At 51.8% G+C, this 19,371-nt stretch overlaps 1 protein-coding gene across 4 annotated transcripts in view; it reads left to right on the top strand.

The window, feature by feature from the left end:
• Positions 1 to 19,371, top strand: part of Nav1 (neuron navigator 1) — a 266,750-nt gene that overhangs the window by 101,723 nt on the left and 145,656 nt on the right. For 3 of the 4 annotated variants that reach the window (XM_031383771.1, XM_031383749.1, XM_031383760.1), the window contains exon 4: positions 4,796 to 5,596. The exons of the other annotated variant lie outside the window; for it this stretch is intronic. In XM_031383771.1, the coding sequence (XP_031239631.1) occupies positions 4,796 to 5,596 (801 nt within the window). The remainder of the gene's footprint in view (positions 1 to 4,795; positions 5,597 to 19,371) is intronic. 4 annotated transcript variants of the gene reach the window in all.

Raw genomic sequence — 19,371 nt, 5'->3', positions numbered from 1 at the left:
TTTTTTGGTTTTTCGAGACAGGGTTTGTCTGTGTAGCCCTGGCTGTCCTGGAACTCATTCTGTAGACCAGCCTGGCCTCGAACTCAGAAATCCGCCTGCCTCTGCCTCCCAAGAGCTGGGATTAAAGGCACGCGCCATGGCCCTCCTCAGCACTTTTAAGTAGCTGGTATCTCTAGCTAATTCATTGCCTGTCTTTTCCCACTGAGGAAAAGGGTTTCTGTTTTGTGTTTTGTTAAATCCCCATCATTCTAGCCCAGCTGACCTGAACCAGCATGAGCAACCGGGAGCTGTCTTTCTAGAGACTTTTATGCTCAAACATCAGCTCTTTCCACAGCCTCTGGCCTGGCCTTGCCCACATTCTGAAGTCCCTGCTGAGGGATGGAGTGACATAGAGAAATGACCTGGTAGAAGGAAGTAGGCATTCTACAGAGACAGGGGTATCAGAATCTTCTTGAGAAGTTACAAAGAAGGGTTTTTTTGGTTTTTGTTTTTGTTTTATGTTTTTTGTTTTTTCAAGACAGGGTTTCTCTGTGTAACTGAGAACTCACTCTGTAGACCAGGCTGACCTCAAACTCAGAAATCCTCCTGTCTCTGCCTCCCAAATGCTGGGATTAAAGGCATACGCCACCACTGCCTGGCTACAAAGAAGGTTATTATAGGAGGATGAGCACAGAAAGCCCTACAGAAAGAACTCGTCACTCTTTGGGGTTGGTGGGACCAGGCCCTAGCTGGAGGTGGACAGACAAGGCTCGCATACACAACACACATGGTTGGGCTTCCTTGTCCTCCAGATCCTGACTCTGGTCCCAGAAACATGAGTGCTGCCTGTCCCCAAACTCTGTCCAGAGCTCTGCAGGGAGCAGAGTGTGGGCTCCCTCACATTCCTTCCTCCCACGGTCACCTTTCAAGGTCACTGGGTCAGGAACAGCTCAGCCCTCATTTCTACCTTCTTCTCCCTTCCACTGCCTTCCCTCCAGCTCTGCTAACACTATCCCAGCAAGCCAAGCCGAGCCCAGACCACCCACCACCCGGGCGGGCGTTACGTCATTTCCAGTCACGGGAGTGTGAGAACGTAAAGTCCCCCACAGCATGCCTTTCCCTGGCCCTGTGCCTACATCTTCATTCCTTACATTGCTTCAAGCTATCAGCCAATAGACATGGTTGAATCGCACATCCTAACTCCAGTACAGAAATGGGCAGAAACAGGGTGTCGAGCTTGGTATAGGAGAGTTAGGGACTGAAGATATAAATGATTCCAAACCAGCTTCTTTCCCCACCTTCCCAGTAGGAACTGGCAGGAGCCAGCTCTCACAGGTCACAGCACCCTCTGTCTATCCAGCCTACTCTCCCTCCCCCCCGCCCCCACCTTGCAGTCCCTCGAGCATCACTGGCCTCTATGCTACGAACCATTTGATACCCAGCATTTTCGCAGGGTGGCAAAGGGGAAATTGGCTGAGTTTGAGGGGCTCAGGGCTGACCTTGAGACAGTATGACATGTCAGAACCCTTTCTTTTTAGGAATCACTGGAGGAAACGCTCTGTACATCTCAGCTTTATCGACAGATGCCAGAATGGCTGTTGCCACGGCAGCAGAGCATCCTCCCTACAGAAGAAGATGGTTGGGAAACACCGGGGATGTGAAAAGAATAGGAAAGAGTTAGACAGAGGTGTGCTAGGGAGCCTTGGAGTAATCCAAGATGCCAAGCTGGTGTGTAAAGAGGACCGCTACCTGACCACAGCAAGACCCTAGAAAGACAGGGGGAAGGTTATTCTCAAGAAGCCTGGAAGTGAGGCAATTTGTGACATCGTGCATAGATAGTATTTTACATCTCAGAAACTGACAGGTGACGTGCTGTGTGGGAGGGAGGGGGACCCCAGGCTCAGAAGGTAGAAAGGGGTGGGCCTCACTTCTGGTAAGAATAGATACCAACCTGATTTCAGCCAAAAGGCTGAGGCGTGATCTTTCCTTTATGTGGTCTGTCTTCTTCTGAAGAGAAAGCAGAATTTCAGGGACTGTTTACTGGAGGAAGGGAAGGGACTTGAGATTTGGGGAATATGATATCCCATGAGAGATGGGCCAGAGGAACAATGAGGATACAGAGAAGAGGAAGAACTGAGCTGACACACGGGATCAAGTGAGGGAGTGAGACAACCATGGCGGAAGGAAGGTCAGGTCCCGGGGGCAGTGGGCATCCGGAGCAAAGGAAATGCAGGTGGACAGAACAACTCATGGACTAGGGCCCCGCGAAATGCTGAAGGCCTTTCTACAGATATGGACATCAGAGGGGAAGGGTCAGGTCAAGTCAGGGGCACTGGCTGCAGCAGTAGACATGAGTGGATGGACGTAGTGTTGTTCAGTCAGGATGGTAACCAGAGAAGAAGGATTTATATGCTTGGGGGTGGGGGAGTTACTATCAATAACAACCAAGAACTTGGTCAGTCAGCCCACGGGCCTCCTTTGATTTCCAAATTATAATTTTTAGAGAAAGCAACATCCCCATGTAATTAGTCAGGGCAATATTGTATAAATTACAGAAAGGCAGGTAGATAAGAACGAGAACTTTTTTAAAAAAAGATTTATTTTATTTATTTTTTTATGTGTATGAGCACACTGTAGCTGTACAGGTGGCTGTGAGCCATCATGTGTGTGGCTGCTGGGAATTGAACTCAGCACTTTGCTCCGGCCTCACTCCCTCCAGCCCCGCTCCCTCTGGCGTAATTCACTGTAGCTGTCTTCAGACCAGAAGAGGGCATCAGATCTCATTACGGGTGGTTGTGAGCCACCATGTGGTTGCTGGGATCCAAACTCAGGACCTTGGAAGAGCAGTCAGTGCTCTTACCCGCTGAGCCATCTCGCCAGCTCCAAGAATGAGAACTTTTAAAATGATGGTTTTTCTATAATCCTAGCACTTAGGGGGCTGAAGCAGGAGGACCCCACGGTCCAGTGGTTTGTGACAGTATTACAAGTCATCTGAGGGATCAGAGGCACCCTAGCTCTTACTTGAACTAGGAGCTTATATTCAGGCATAAACATGAGTGTTTGTGTATCCTATGACAGCTCCTGTTCTAGCTGGATAGTCCTCAACATCGCTTTAACCAGCTTCAAATTTCTTGTATCCTACATGGACTCTCAGACTTGGCTCCACCTCTGAGTTTTCCAAGATCTGGACTTAGGGCCTCTGAGGGCAGTCTGCCTGGTGAATCTCAACGCCCAGACCTCTGCCTGCACTCTGCCTCTCTTGCCATTGCTGTAACTAGAACCCAACACGTCCATGCCTGTCTTCCTGAGATAAGTGTGTGACACTGCATTTTCACAAGGACAGAGTTATTTCCCCGAGCCTTGGGTTGTCTGCCTTGTATCCCCGCCAGACATCAAATTCCTTAAAGGTAGACTCTCTCCATCTTTCTCTAGATCTCCAAGGTCGGCTAAAAGTCCACAGTTCTCTCTGCCCAATAACCCCATTCCCAGAACTGTGCTAGACTCAGCCTCTCTGCTATGGTCCCTCTCCTAGAAAAGTTTATAGACTCTCAATGCAGCCCTGGGGGCATCATGGAAGTCAGAGTACCTTAGGCTCTGGTCAGCACCCAGTGTCCAACATCCAGTGTCATCAATACCTACTCTGGGCTATCGTGGCACTCGGAGAGCTCCTATGGAACAGACATATTCAGAATCTCTTAAATTGGTTCTACAGCTCTGCCAAGGGACCTATGCTAACTCTTCTCTGTGTCCTTAGTGTCCCAATGCCCTTTTTCCTAGGAGACTAGGATTATAACCATTGTAAGAGCAACAGAGGTCCAATGACTTTGACAAGGTCATGTGATCAAGTGGAATGGCAACTCTGACTCCTGCAATACCTCAGTTCCCCTTCCCTGTCAACCCTAGGCCCTGTCTAAAGCAGCTTGCCCTGTCCCGTGTCCCTTACCTTCTGGGCTTAGGAGGGCAAACTATACCTTTAGAGACTAAAGGTAACAAGAGAATTTCTGAGGGAAACCAAAGGTTAACGGTTTGTGGGAGTTCCCCTCAGGCTCCGCCAGTTTCTACCCAAGACCTACAGGGCCACTCTTTCTCCTGGGTCTAAGACATCCTTTCCCAGTACCTTTACCTGTACCCCTAAGTCTCCCCTCCTCCACTCATGCTTTTTTCCAGATGCAGCAGGGAACGAACCTTCTACCCCATCTCTCTGTAGAAAGCAAGGAGAAAAACTGGTGGGATCCTCTGTGCCCCCGGGGCTCAGCTCACAGACACCTCCCCCTCCCGAGCCAGAAATAGACACACTCTCTCCCCTACCTCCCTCCCCTTGCGCACACTCCACCCCTCCTCCTGTTTGCTCCCCGCCTTCCCCCTCCCCTCTTTCACTGGGAGCTGCAGCCCGCAGCCTCTTCACGAGCCGAGCCGGAGGGAGGAGTGTAGAGAGGGCGCTGCCCCGGAGTGTGCAGCCCGCAGCACAGATCAGCCAGCCGGGGGACACAGACGAGATCTCAGCATCGCAGCACGTCCTGGCTTCGATGGAGCCGCAGATCTTCTACCGTTCCTTTGACTGATTTAAATTTTTTAATTTATATTCTCCCCGCCCCGCCCCTTTTCCCTCGACCCCGCCCCATCAACCCGCTATTTCCTTGCCTTTTCCTCTTCCCGGGCTTCCTTCTCCGCATTTCTTTCCCCTTCGCCCTCCGCTCGCCCCCTTGCTCCCTCCCCTTCCTCTCCCCTTCCTCCGCGGTTTCTTCCGTCCTCCCCCCCCCATCCCACCCCCTCCTCTCCCGGCGCTCCCGCCCCCTCCCCCGCCCCGTGCCTGCAGACGCGCGGATCGTCCATGCGCTCCTCGCAAGCAGAATGCTGGGCAGCAGCGTCAAGAGCCTGCAGCCCGAGGTGGAGCTGAGCGGCGGCAGCGGCAGCGGCGGCGACGAGGGCGCGGACGAGCCTCGGGGAGCCAGCAGAAAGGCAGCCGCGGCGGACGGCAGAGGCATGTTGCCCAAGCGCGCCAAGGCGGCAGGCGGCGGTGGCAGTATGGCCAAGGCCAGTGCAGCGGAGCTGAAGGTCTTCAAGTCCGGCAGCGTGGACAGTCGCGTCCCCGGCGGGCTGCCTACCTCCAACCTACGCAAACAGAAGTCGCTTACCAACCTCTCGTTTCTCACGGACTCCGAGAAAAAGCTGCAGCTGTATGAGCCTGAGTGGAGCGATGATATGGCCAAGGCACCCAAGGGTTTGGGCAAACTGGGGCCCAAGGGCCGCGAGACTCCTCTGATGTCCAAGACGCTGTCCAAGTCTGAGCATTCGCTCTTCCAGCCCAAAGGTGGCCCTACGGGCGGCGCCAAGACCCCGCTGGCTCCGCTAGCGCCCAGCCTAGGCAAACCGAGCCGGATTCCTCGGGGACCCTATGCGGAGGTCAAGCCTCTGAGCAAGGCGCCCGAGGCAGCCGTAAGCGATGATGGCAAATCGGATGACGAGCTGCTTTCCAACAAGGCTAAGGCGCAAAAGGGCTCAGGGACTGTGCCCTCTGCCAAGGGCCAGGAGGAGCGGGCCTTCCTCAAGGTGGACCCGGAGCTTGTGGTGACCGTGCTGGGCGACCTGGAGCAGCTACTCTTCAGCCAGATGCTAGGTAAGTCTTGCCACCCCGCCCCACCCCACCCCTGGTTTTCTCCTGGCCAGCTGCAAAGAGACGTTCGCTTTTCCCCTTTTTCCCCTATATACCTATCACTGGCCAGGTTAGGAGGGGCATTACTGCCCAGATGTGCAGAGCTGGCCTACCTCCAGCTGTGTCTGGCTAACGTGTGACTTAAAGATGTCGCTGATGGGAACCTGGGCTCTGCTGTGGCCTGTTGGAAGTGAGGATGGACAATGGGGACGGGGGATTTGGGGGCTCAGAAATCATTAGCTTCCTTGAATTTTGAAGTCCATAGTCCTAATATGGCAAACCACAGTGAGGTTGGTAGAAACACTAGCTGAGGAGTGATCTGTGCTGGATAACACAGCATCCAGCATTGCTAGCGAGAAGCATCGGTAAGAGCCTAGATCTAGAGCAAAGATGTGCGGAAGGCAGATGTGAGGGCTAGTTGGTCCTTGGAGCAGAGCTGAGGCTCCACTTCCTCTGTGAATCCCGGGTGGGAGCTTGAGTCGGATTTCCCCGGGTGTGGGGGACCTGGCAACAAGAAGTGTCTGGGGCCAGGGAGGCGGGCGGGCAGCCAGCTGTGCGCTTCTGGATACACGTCCTTTCCCCCAGCCCCAAGCAGTCACCCCATCCCCCTAAATGTTTTCGGGAAAGGTCTGGGCTTTTGCAAGGGGACTCGGAGAAGCCTTTGCCCTTTGGCTAATGAAAGGCAAGCTGGCGGGAAGGGAGGAACAAAGCTGCTCCGTGGAGGAAGCCGGAGAGCTGCTCCATTGTTCTCCGAGCCTGAACAGTCCAAGGAAAAAATCCTGAGCCAGCCCGGGAACCGTGTTTTCTTTCTGTAGAGCCCCTGTCCTCAGACAGGGATACATGGAAGATGTGCCTAAGGAGGCGGCTGTGCCTTGGAAGCCGGCCCCGGCAGTACAGGGGCTGCGGGAGATCGGCCGCTAGCCACCTTAAGTGCACAGACTTGTTGCAGTGGATGTGGGTCCTCAGGCGCCAGAGCCCAGGGACCCCATCACCCTGGGTACCTTGTAGGCTGCTACCGACTCTGCTGGGGGCTGGGAAGGGGCGTGTCGTGAGCGTGTGAAAGGGCGGGGCCAAGAGGAGGGTGGCGGTCCAAGTGACCATATTGATGGAGAGAGAAGCTAGTGCTGGCCCAAGGCCCCTGGAGAATGCTGAAGGAAACCTGTTCGGCCTGCTGCAGCCTTCCTGAGACATCCCCGCCTGTGGGGTGGTGAGGGTCTGATGAGCATGGATCCTGCCTCTGACACAGATGGCTCTTGCAGAGGCAGGCAGTAGACTGGACAAGGGCAAAGAGAGGAAGACAGCCTTTGCCTTTAGACTGCCCCCCAAATTAGATTTGACAGTGGAAAGGAGGGACGGGGTGGAGTGTGTAGAAGTGACAGGCAGAAGTGCCACCCCATTGCCTGTTGAGCCTATCAGAGATCCTGCCCTCCAGGAGCTTGCCAGTCAATGGGCTTAGACAGACAATAAGAAAAACTATGCACTAGACATCAGGGGGGCTATGTGGGGGGATGAAAACTGGACTGGGGTCTAGAGAGGGACTGAGAAGGGAGGCCTGTCTTAGGCCTTGCTGAAGGAGGTAGTCATGGAATTGGGCCTTGAGACATGGGGCTGTCTCGGAATGAATGCACATAGTCTAAAAGGGGCTGAGGGGAAAGGGCCTTCATATATTTGGGCAGGGGAAGACGAGTGTTGGAGTAGAGGGCACAGCCCCATGTTCAAGGTCAGGGCTTCCTCTACTTGGGGTGGGTTAGTTAATCTAGCCCTCCCTTGTCAAGGCATTTCCCACACTGCCCATCAAAGGCCTCTTAGCTGTTTCTCAAGAAGGAGTCACCACAGAAACTCTGAAAGATGGTTCTAGAGCTGGTTAGGGGCAGGAGAGGAAGAGAAGTTGAGCTGTGGTCCATTATTCCCGCCTAGCTGTCATTTCCCCATCACTTAACAAATTATCGGGTGACCAGGGACCTCTTCCCTTTCTAGCTGGCCAGATGCTTGGCCAAAGGCAAGAGCCTGCTGCCTGAACCTACGAATCCATTTGTTTATGAGTCCTCAGCTCTTTTGTGGGAGACCCAAGAGGAGGAAGAGCCCATAGGTGTGGGGGGATCTGATGAAGGTGTGTGTACTGGTCTGGGCCAGAAGAGCCATTCTAATGGCCTCGTAGAGAGAGCTACGGAGCTTCGCTCTCAGGTGGAGGCGAGAGGTGGGAAGTCTGCAGAGGTTGCCGTGTTGCCTCTAAATGAGAAGACTAAGATACGGTGGCATCCGGCCGCAGAATACACTGTCTGGAACCAGATGATAGGAGGCAGTTGATGACTTTAGGCCAAGCCTTTTTCCTGTGTGAAGATGAGGTAGAGACGGCCAGGAGGAGTAAGGGAGAAGGTGGAGCCAGTTGGCATCGAAGTACAAGTATGCCCAGGGTCAGGACAGGCCCCTGGTGTGCAGTAGGGTGGCGCCTGGGGACAAGGCTGCCGTGATGATGTCTCTCCATGGCTACAATCATGGAGTTTTTGCTCCCGCCCTTGAGGCCCAGTATCAGCTTATGCACATTCCCTGGTACCCAGCTTGGCAGGCAAAGAGCAGGGAGCTGGGGCAGCCTCAAGTAGGAGTCTTTCTGGAATAAAGGGGAAGAACTGAAACCTGGTCATCCCTTTCCCCGTCTCGGCTGGGGCCTGGATGATCTAAATAGGCTCTCTGTCCCTTCCCTAACCTGAAAGCCGCCAAGAAACTATGGTCCCCCCTGGAGAGCACGGAAGCATAGAAGGCCAGTCCCAGGAGAAAGAGGGCAAGTTTAGTACCCTAGCTTGCTAGTCCATGAGATAGTTTTGATTCTGGAAGAAGGGCAGTAGGCCAGCTCTGGGGCAAAGCAAAAAGTGATCTTCCCCAAATCTTTGTCCAGGAGTCCTAAGTTCTGGTTCCTCCTCTAGGGCTCAGTTTTCCCATGTATGAGTGGAAGTGACCCCTTCCATGGCTCATCCTGTAAGAGCAGAGGTAGGGATTGATTAGACCTTGTAAACATCCCGGGTAGATCAAAGAACATTTATATTAACACAGAGAAGTTAAAATTACAGTTACACACCCCCAAGTCATACTTCAGCTCATCAGCTCTTCATCTGATGATTAAAGCAGTTTGTTGACCGCTCCTCCCCACCCCCAACTTTCAGCCTTCCAGGAAACACTGCATAGAGTAACAATTAAGATGGCCCGAGGTCAGGGTGAGAAAGAACTCAGGTCTTGGCTGTTCATAGTCCCATTTCTTCACAGAAGGTGTCTGGCACCCATGGATGGGTTTCCATGGCAACAGTTCTCTACCCTCAGAAGCACCGACCAAATACAATTAAGGAGGAAAGACAGGAAGCTAGCCATTTCTAAGGCACTGGGGCATTGGGGAGGAGGGCTGGGAAAGAGTTGCTTCGGAGAATGCACTCTGGACTAGTATGGATTTGCTGAGGGGATGGTCTCTTTCCCCAAGCACTTCTCACCACCCTTCCTCCTGTGCCTTGGTGGGGAGTGGACACGGGACTCTAGATAACTTGCCCTAAACAGGCAGACAGGTATGTATGTATGTATGTATGTATGTATATGTGGGGTGTGTGTGTGTGTGTGTGTGTGTGTATGCAAGCTTACCTAGTACCAGAAGCTCCACCCACAAGCGTGGTTGGTGATTCCAGGAGCTCTATGAGGCCTTGAAAGAGTGTGGGCAACCCTTCCTGCTGCCCTTCCCTGTGTAGTGGCATGTGGCTAGAGGGGAGTTTTGGAAACAGGGGTTGATGGTTTGTGACAGCATGCTGGACCAGCTCGTGAATGCGCTCGTGTGGAATAGGAGGTGACACAGGACCTTAGGGCTCCTTCCTTCCACCGGGCAGACCATTTCTTTCCCTGACACGGTCAGGGTGGCTTCATCCAAGGCCAGGCTTGGGTTTCCACCAAAGGGTGGACAGGGAATCATGTTCCGCGGCTCCTGATGGCGAGACTGAAGCTGGTCTCCTCACAAGACAACCTGGGTTCTGCATCTCAGAGGGAAAGAGCTGGCTGAGTAGGTCTTAGGGGTAGGCCCCCTACCTTGGGGAGAAGGTTCGAGGAGGAGCAGGGGTGCCCAGAGCTACTCTGGCTCCCCCAATCCAGGATGCTTTGTCTTCCCGCGGCTGACTGACTCCAAGCCCAGAGACCTTAAACGGGACTAAGCCGTCTGGGACCCTGGGGGTGGGAGGTGTTTCCTGATACTTTCTTCTTGTTTTATTTCTTCTGTCCTGTGCCCAATCTTCTTCTGGGGCTGTAATCGGCCCTTCTCTGCCCCCCCTCCCCATCCCAAGCTGCCCAACCAATTTCCCCTCTCCTACTACCCTCAGTCTTGCCCCTCTCCCATACATTCATTTCCAGTTCTCCAGCCTCTGGCCCCAGGGCTCATCATGGCGCAGGGGGCTTCCTGGAGCTTGAGCCCCCAAGGTGCACAGCTGCAGTTCGGCACCCACCCTGCTGCTGCCACTGCTCGCTCAGCTGCCTTTGCACCCCACTGCGGTGAAATGCCCTCCTCTCTACAACCTGCTCTGCCTTCCCTGGGATTTCTTAGAACCAAAGAGTGGAAATTGTCTCGATGAGCCGCCCACTAAACTCTGAGATTAATCCCTCTGTGGCATCAGAGGCGGGTGGGTGTTCTGTTTACACACTCCTGGTAACAGAGGGCTCACTACCTTATTTTCCTGGAAAGCGTTCACTGTCGGAAGGTCCCAACCTCCCTCTCTCTTCTTTCCGCTGAATGAAGATTCTGTCTTCTGAGAATTCCTTCCGTGGTGCACATTTGCTCTTTGGATCTTTACAGATGAAGGGAGCCCACATCTCACATAAGTTAGATGCCTGCCTGTCTGAGCTCCATCTCATGTTTCCTCCCTTCACCCTGTCTTTTCATGTTTCTTGCCTATGTCTTTTTTTTTTTCTTTATTACTGTTTTTTAAAATATAGCATCGTGGAGAGAGAGTCTGATCTATATGCACCTGGTTCCCAGGCCTGATAGTGCCTATCTTCCACCTGGATCACATTGCTGGCTCCGCATACTATTTACATCTTAAAATGAGTCCCTGCTGAGGATTTGTAAGACTCAGAGCACCTGGCTAGAGGTTTGGTTTTTTTTTTTTTTTTTTTCCTTGTCCCAGAGAAGCTTGTTCCTGACAAAGCCTTTCTTCCCCTTTGCCAGAGTCCCTGTGCTAGCCAGCCAGCAGAAGGAAATGGATGTCACCTGTTTCTCATTTGCTCTGGCTGACCTCCCCCCATCCCCCGTTGGATTACCCACATGTGTTTGATGTCCAAGGAGCCTACAGCCTTCCCTCTCTTACACATGAAGAGCCAGGGCACCAGACCCAGCTGACTACCTTAAATGGGCAGGTGACCTCCAACAGAAGCCCATAGAATCCCTGCCACCAAGTCAGACACCTCCCCACGCTGCTGATTCTGCAGCTGGGGAGGCCGGACACACAAACCTCCCTGGTTCCGTTTCCACTTCGTTCCGTGAAGTCAAGCCTCGACTTCCTTCTGGCCTGCAAACATCAGTGTGCAAACTGGGATGGATGGCTCACCTTCTCACTAGAGGTGGAGACAGGAACACAGTTGGGCCCATCCCAGATCTTATACCTCTGGTATGTGAGATGTTAAAAAAAAAAAAAAGAGGGGAGGGGTTAGGACCCGCTAGGCTTCTGAGCTTCTCTGCCTAGCCTGGTGCTATTGCAGGTAGGGGAGGCAGGGATCATAGATGTTCTGCAGGCTTCCGGCTCTTACTGTCAGTGCCTCTGTACATCTTGTGTTTACACACAGTTCTTCATTCCATTCCGTCCAGACCTCAGTAAGACAACCGGGGGACTCTCGGCAGGAGCCATGCCTTGGCCTGGGCCATCCTGAAATCTATTTTAGATATCTCAATGATATATTTCAGGGCCATGGGAGTGGGTGGTTTCACTGCAGAGCCTTCTAATTTCTGGGCTGCAGTCTCGCCCAGTGGGTCTGATGGTGCTGCTGTGACTTGGAATGTGGGCACCAAGAACCAGCACTTTGGTCAATATGGCCAGCCACTCCCACTGCCTGTCCCCTAAACGGTTGTCTGAGGGTTATCCCTTGGAGTCCTGCTGTTGGGTAGAGCTGAGGGCTGATCTGAGTCAGGAGTTCCAGATGTTTTCGTAGAGAGCCGGTGTTATACACTGTGACCTCAGGATGACTAGTAAGAACAAATGCACCCAGCGCATTGGAAGTACTGACATAACGGATTCTGTGGTGCGGCCGCAGATGCCTGGGACTAGGGTGAAGTTGAAGGTTGGCGTGTGCAGCGGGTAGCCTGTGTTCCCATGGATCAGTGCACGTCGGTACCAGCGCTCTCTGGTTTCCAGCACAATGCATTTACATGTGTCTCTATGTATGTACACGAGAGCTGGACCAGTTTAAGAGTGTGAAACATGACCACGGAGGAGCGACTTCCCCCAAACAGACCCCCAGGCAGAGACTGCAGGCTTCAGATGCCTGGCTTCTTTCCCAGACAAGCACTTTAAGTACTGGTTACCCTTCAGACTCTGAAGACGCTGACTTTCTTTGCCCTTGGTGACCCACTAAACAGGCCCTTCCCTTTAGGGAGAACTGGCAGCCATTGAGACAGGAGGCCCTGCCTTCTCTCTACAGAATCCCCAAGGTGCCATGGGGCCTAGAATTCCAAGGTCCCCATGCTGGGGAGGTACTGTCTAGGAGCCCTGCTGCTGGATTCTTCCCAGGTAGAAGGAAAAAGGAAAGCTCAAGAACACAATAACTATTTGTAGTATTTACTAATTGTGTGACGGCATGGCTTCTGTGGCATATGCGCCATTATATCTTGGTACTTACAAATGAAGGAATGGAGATCTTAAAAAAAAAATAAAAAAGAATTTGAATAAAAGAATTTGAATCTCTAGGATGTACTGCTTCCTAGATCCCCAGTTCTTCCCCCAGTTTTCTTTTTATCCTTCTTCTTCTTCTTCTTCTTCTTCTTCTTCTTCTTCTTCTTCTTCTTCTTCTTCTTCTTCTTCTTCTTTTTCTTCTTCTTCTTCTTCTTTCTTTCTTTCTTTCTTTCTTTCTTTCTTTTTCTTCTTTCTTCTTCTGCTTAATTCATAAGGAACTTGTCACCTGGCGGTGGTGGCGCATGCCTTTAATCCCAGCACTTGGGAGGCAGAGGCAGGCGGATTTCTGAGTTCGAGGCCAACCTGGTCTACAGAGTGAGTTCCAGGACAGCCAGGGTTATACAGAGAAACCCTGTCTCGAAAAACCAAGAAAACAAAACAAAACAAAACAAAACTTGTTAAGCAGCTGGCAAGGGCAAACCATTGTGCACCTGCAGAGACTGAGGCATTAGGCAGGCTTACAGAGGGAGAGGTGGGCAGCAAGGGCTCCTTTCTGGCTGGCTGCACGAGAGGAGGTCAAGGAGAAGAAGCAGGTATGGGATTGTGTTTGATGGGAAAGAGTAGGCTGGGCCCATAGGCTCTGGGGAAACATCAGGAGGAATGAACATGGGAGGCTTCCAAAGACCTCCGCCAGCGTCCTGTGTATCCTCCCTCTTCGGTGAGGTTGCCAGTGAGATGAACTCCTCAGGGCCTTGCAGTTCTGCATCTCCTGACTAGAGGGACATAGCTGTTGTAGCTCTTACTGAAAGGGAGGCGCCGAAGTTCAGATGGTTCCTCCTTCATTAACTACAGTTCTGATGAGGCCTACTGCCTGAGGTGCAATGTTCTGCCTTTATCAAGGATCAGTCTTCCTCAGCCTTAGCTGGGGCATGTGTGCCCTGCTAAAGACAGACCACCAGCCCCCAAAGCATGAGCCAGACCACCCACAGCACAGCCCCAGAACTAGATTCTAGAGCCCCTCTTTTCCCCTCCCTTCTCTTCTTCTCCCCTCCTCTCCCCTTCTCCTCCTCTCTTTTCTTTCCTCCCTCACCTCTTGCTCTCATTTTTCAAGACCTGGGTCTCATGTAGCTCAGGCTGGCCTCCAACGTGATAAGTAGCTGAGGGTGAACATTGAACTCCTGCCCTTGCTCTGCCTGGGTTTACAAGCACGCTCCCACCACATCCATGGAAATGCTCACTTACGTCTAACTTTGAAGCAGGGATACACAGAATGCATTTCAGCCTCTGAATTATCTGTTTGATTCAAGAATCCATACAAAGGCTGGGCAGTGGTGGCGCATGCCTTTAATTCCAGCACTTGGGGGGCAGAGACAGGCAGATTTCTGAGTTCGAGGCCAGCTTGGTCTACAGAGTAAGTTCCAGGACAGCCAGGGCTACACAGAGAAACCCTGTCTCAAAAAAACCAAAACAAAACCAAAAAATAAATAAATAATAATAATCCATACAAAGGAGTTAGAAAACTATTCAAAGGAACCAGAGCTGGACATGGTGATACATAATCTGTAATCTCAGATGCTCAGAAATCTTAGGCAGGGTGATGCCAAGTTTAAGGTGAGCTGTGGTGTCTTAGTTAGGGTTTCTTTTCTTTTTTTTTTTTTTTAAGATTTATTTTATTTATTTTATGTGTATGAGTACACTGTAGATGTACAGATGGCCATGAGTCATCATGTGTGTGGATGCTGGGAATTGAACTCAGAACCTCTGCTGGCCCCACTCACTCCGGCCCCTCTTGCTTCGGCCCTGCTCACTCTGGCCCCGCTCGCTCCAGCATAATACAGTGTTGCTGTCTTCAAACGAACCAGAAGAAAGTGTCAGATCTCATTACGGGTGGTTGTGGGCCACCATGTGGTTGCTGGGATCCGAACTCAGGACCTTCAGAAGAGCTGTCAGTGCTCTTACCCGCTGAGCCATCTCACCAGCCCCATTAGTTAGGGTTTCTATTGCTGTAATGAAACACTATGACCAAAGCAACGTAGGGATGAAAGGGTTTATCTGGCCTATACTTCCTCAGCACTGTTCATCACTGAAGGAAGTCAGGGCATAAACTCAAACAGGGCAGGAACCTGGAGGCAGGAGCTGATGCAGATGCCATGGAGGGGTGCTGCTTACTGGCTTGCTCCTCATGGCTTGCTCAGCCTGCTTTCCCGTTGAACCCAGGACCACCAGCCCAGGGGTGGTACCACCCACAACGGGCTGGACTTTCTCTCATCAATCACTAATTAAGAAAATGCCCCACAGTCTTGCCAATAGTCTGATCATATGGAACAATCTCTCAACTGAGACTCCCTCTCATCTGATGGCTCCACCTTGTGTCAAGTACACTTAGAACTAGCCAGGACACTTGGCAACTTAGTTAGACCCTATTTCAAAAAGAGTTGTTGGTTTTTTTTGTTTTTTTTTTTTTTTAAGATTTACTTATTTTTATTTATATGAATACACTGTAGCGGTCTTCAGACACACCAGAAGAGGGCTACTATTACAGATGGTTACGAGCCACCATGTGGTTGCTGGGAATTGAACTCAGGACCTCTGGAAGAGCAGTCAGTGCACTTAACTGCTGAGTCATCTCTCCAGCCCTCAAAAAAAGAGTTTTAAAAAGGCACGGGGGTACACCATTTACCTCGCATGCACACAACCTGGGCTTGTTCTCCAGCCCTACCCCCACACCCCTCCACACACACATCGCAGAATCAGAACCTTGGCATAGAGAGATTGCGCGCTACCCACCCAGCTTTATACTCAAGACTTTCATCTTTTTTTTTCTCTCTCTCTCAGTTGTTATAGGAGTCATGGAGGATTTTTGTTGTACCATGGACTCTAGCTGTCCCAAAGTGTACTGTCCTAGAGCTCAGGGTTTGCCGTAGGAGGGTAGGCATTGCCTTACCATCTTAATGCTCCCATGGGGCCTTGATGATAACAGAGCATCCGGGAGTTGCTGCAGGACTTGACCCCTGGCTTCGACGTCAACATGTCCCCACTTCAGCTCTCAGGGAAGGCAACGCCCACAGCAAAGACAGCATCTATGCCCCAGGTGGCCATGCTATGGTCTGCCAGGGTGGAGGCCGCAGATGTCAGGGCTGGACCTGGGATTCCTGACTCCCCAACAGCAGGGTTGTCTTGTTCTCAGCAGACAGTGTGGAGAGGCTGCTGGGCTCCTGTTGCCGCCTTCAAAGGGACATATTGAGCTTTCAAGAGCCCCACGGCCAAGTTTCCAGATAAAGAGGCCTCCTTGGCACCTTTAAGCCTTGCTAGTCCCTGAGCCTGACCTGTAGCTTCAGGACCACTCCAAGCCTTGCTGTAGAGTTTTGGATCTTTGGAAGAGAGTACCCAGCCCCAAGACTGTAATGAAGGTCATATAGTGTGCGAAGGTCAGATACCTTTCATGTAGCCCTTTGAAGGACCCTCCAACCCTCAGGAGTGTCTGAGACATTGGAGATCAGCAACAGTGGTAGCCAGGACTTACTGAGCACTCACTGTTTGCCAGCTATGAGGCACCCATCTCATCAGGAGAATGAGATGTAATTCAAGGGTTAGGGACAAGATCTTTCACAACCGTTTCAGCGGGCAATAGAGCTGGAGGAACCCAAGGGCCTCCTGCTCTGCCTCTTGTGGTTTCTGGACTGTGGAGGTCCAGTGGCCAATGTGGCAGGGAATATGGGCCAGTGTTGCTTGTCTAAGATGAGGGAGGGTTCTGTAGTACTCGACAACCAGGATGACCCGACTGCTGCCCTTCCCTTGGCTGGTAAGCCCATGATCCCAAGAGACTTAGATATGTCCTTAGCCACAAAGGACTAACGAATGCAGAGCAAGTTCCCCAAAGGTATGTGGCCAGCTAATGACAAATCTAAGCTTCAAACCGGACTTGACGGCTCAGCTTCTCACATTTAGCTACCAGACTCTTCTCCCTCTTGCGTGACGAGTAGCCGATCTGTTCCCTGCCCGTGCTGTGTCCTAGAACTCGTGGGTTCACTCTTGCCATAGTTTGAATGGTCCAGGTATAAAAATGGCTTCTCTCCTGACCTCAGCACCAACTCTGCGGAAGGTGGAGCATCCCACAGTAATCACTGTCCAGTGTAGGAAGCGGACCCACCTCGGAGGAGGGTTCTGGCAGGGTCACAGCTGAAGCAGGACAGAGCAGGACCCATGAGCCATATGAGGGCTGCCACAAGGGCACTTCCTCGGTGGACCAAAGAGAGGAGAGCATAGATGGTCGGAAAGCTGTTTTTGCCTGCTGGTCCTGCCTGTGAACTCTTGATCTCTCTCTGAGTGCAGCCTTGGAAGAGTCTCAGCCTCCTTGTTGGCTACACAGGGACCAGACTCCCCGGCTTTCAGATCTAGAGGACTTGGAGAAGGAAATGTATGGGAAAAGTCTGGTACAGAGGCTCCTGTGGCTGGTTGGCAGACTGGACTACTACTTCCTTCTTACCCTCCTGCCCACTCCTCCCCCTGTAAGTAGCCCCTGATTGCTAGGTTAGATTTCCCATATTGGTGCATCGCAGGGATGGAGGTGGGGACAGCAGAGTTAGGTCCTAGTTTGGCTCCCATCTCTTCCCATGAGGAAGCGTTAGGTTGTACCTCAAGCACTCGGCTCCGTAGTCACTAAGCCACATGACCTCAACCATGGAGAGAGCTGGTCTTGTAATATCCCACATGAGAGATCTTCCTGAGCATCTGCCTAGAGCCTGTTACTTTTAAAGGGATGCCTCTGCCTGAGGGTTTCTGTAAGATTTTGGTGGTTCGGGGAGCCTTGCTGGTCCCCTTACTTCCTGGGGTACCTCTTGCCAGATTTAAGACATTTAGTGAGGTCCACTGCTCTATAACTTTGACACCATCAGCATGTATTTCTCCACCCTGGATCCTGATGGTCTGGAAGGGCCACCATGCTTACTACAGGAGACAGGCGTGCACCAAGACTGGATCTACCCTTGCCTTGGACAGTTTGTGTCTCTGGGACCTTGACTCCCTGGGGTAATAGAAACCACACCCGCTTTAAAGGCCCCATTGTGAGATTTCAGATCAACTCAAAATGCGACTCCTTCCTGTCCATGACCCGCTTTGAACCTGTTCCTCATCTGCAGGCCAAGACTACTATCCAGCATTTGGGGGTCACTGTGAGGATTAAATTGAAGGAAAAATACAGAGTACCTGGTACACCTTCAGAAGTCACTAAATAATTCTGTCCCCACCTCTCCTACAGGCTTGCGATAGAACGGCTCCTCCTCCTTCTAACCACTGCACAGCTCTTCCTGTCCCAGTTGTGAGCAGTCGTCCAAGGGACTCCGTTCACAGTTTGGCTCAGTCACTGAACCTTTTTCAAGTCAGCTCAGGCTCTGACATGTGCGTTATGAGGCCTTCTGGAGCTTGAACAAAATAGGGGAGTTTCTTACAGGAGACAGCCTCTCCAGGACAGGGAGGACACCAAGAATTAGCCAGGTCTCCAGGAGAGAAGGAGCTAATAGCACCAAGCGTCTTTGCCTACTCAGGATGTTGGCTCTGCCCCGATCTGCTCTACACACTGGATTCATCTCCTATCACACCACTGGCTGACTTCTTCTGTTCTCGGTTCACGTGGCAGAGCGTGGAAGCCCACGCTCTGTCCAAGAGAGCCGCTGATTTACCCAGGGGAGGAGGAGATGGCTCTGGCTGACCTATCACAAGGAGAGAAAATTGGCCTTTTATAGTTATAGACCAGCCTAGTGGTTGTTTAAACTGTTATGAAAATAAAGTCTCCGAAACAGTATGACAAAAAAAAAAAAATAGACTGTAAGGTGTGGAGGACGACTATCAAAGGGTAGCCCTCTTGGTCCAAGTTCAGCATCCACTGTAACCCTTAGCCCAGGATCTAGCTCAGGGTGAGCTCGCCCTATCTAGATCAGGGTGAAAATGAGCAGTGTCCTTATTTTCTGGGCAGGTTGGGGACTCAGGCTTGATCTGTTGGTTTACCCTGGGCTCGTCTGTCCTTCTTTTGGTTAGTAAGGACTCTGGTACTCTCTGCTTCTCCTGGGGTGGAGGCATGAGATCTACCCTTGTGATTTGTTATCACACAGCTGGGAACACATCTGTGGAGGAATGAAGCCAGGACATCTTGGCTCCTTCCCTTTTCTCTTGGGAACAGGTGGATGGAGTTGAATAGACCTGTGATTTCCCATAAGCCGGGGGCTGGAGCCAAGGTGTTGGGCTAGTAGGAGTGTGCTGGCCTTGCATTAGTGGATGGTATGTCAAACGGCAGACAGGAAGAAATTCTCCCCCAGAGGAGCCGGCCCTGCTTCTGAGCTGGGAGAGCCTAGCTCGAGCCAGGACAGGGGGTGGATTCCAGCCATTTTCTCACACTCGGCAAGGATTGGATTTCCTCTGCATCTGTGAATCACAATTATGTTTTTAGTATTTCGACTCCACCACTCAGCAAAAGCCTAAATCATTGCCTTATTCCCTTGGGGCCATCAGAGAGTGGACATAGAACGTAGTGGGCCAAATCTATAAGCACTGGGGTCAGGCAGATCTGAATGTAAATCCTTCCTCTGTCTTAACTAGCTTTGTTAGTGATTAGTCCACAGGCATGTTATCCTTCCTGAGCTCTGACTTCTTCTAGAACTTGGTCCACTCCAGCCCTCCCTTCTCTCCTATATCCAGGCTGCCATCTCCTGAATGGCTCTGTCTCCGTGTCATCTCCTTATGTCCATGTCCACTGGGTGGCTTGTTCCTCAGATTCTGCATGGACAGGAGTCCCCCAGGATGCTCTTTTCCAACCCAGACTTCCAGACACAACAGTACGGCCTGCAAGATATGCATTAGCTGAGCAGCACCAGCATTTACCCATCTGGCAGTTTTTCCTTTTCA

The sequence above is a fragment of the Mastomys coucha genome, unplaced genomic scaffold (genome assembly GCF_008632895.1).
Source record: "Mastomys coucha isolate ucsf_1 unplaced genomic scaffold, UCSF_Mcou_1 pScaffold1, whole genome shotgun sequence".
Lineage (NCBI taxonomy): Eukaryota > Metazoa > Chordata > Mammalia > Rodentia > Muridae > Mastomys > Mastomys coucha.
Note: the sequence above shows the minus strand (reverse complement) of the source record. Positions and strands in the feature narration are given on the sequence as shown.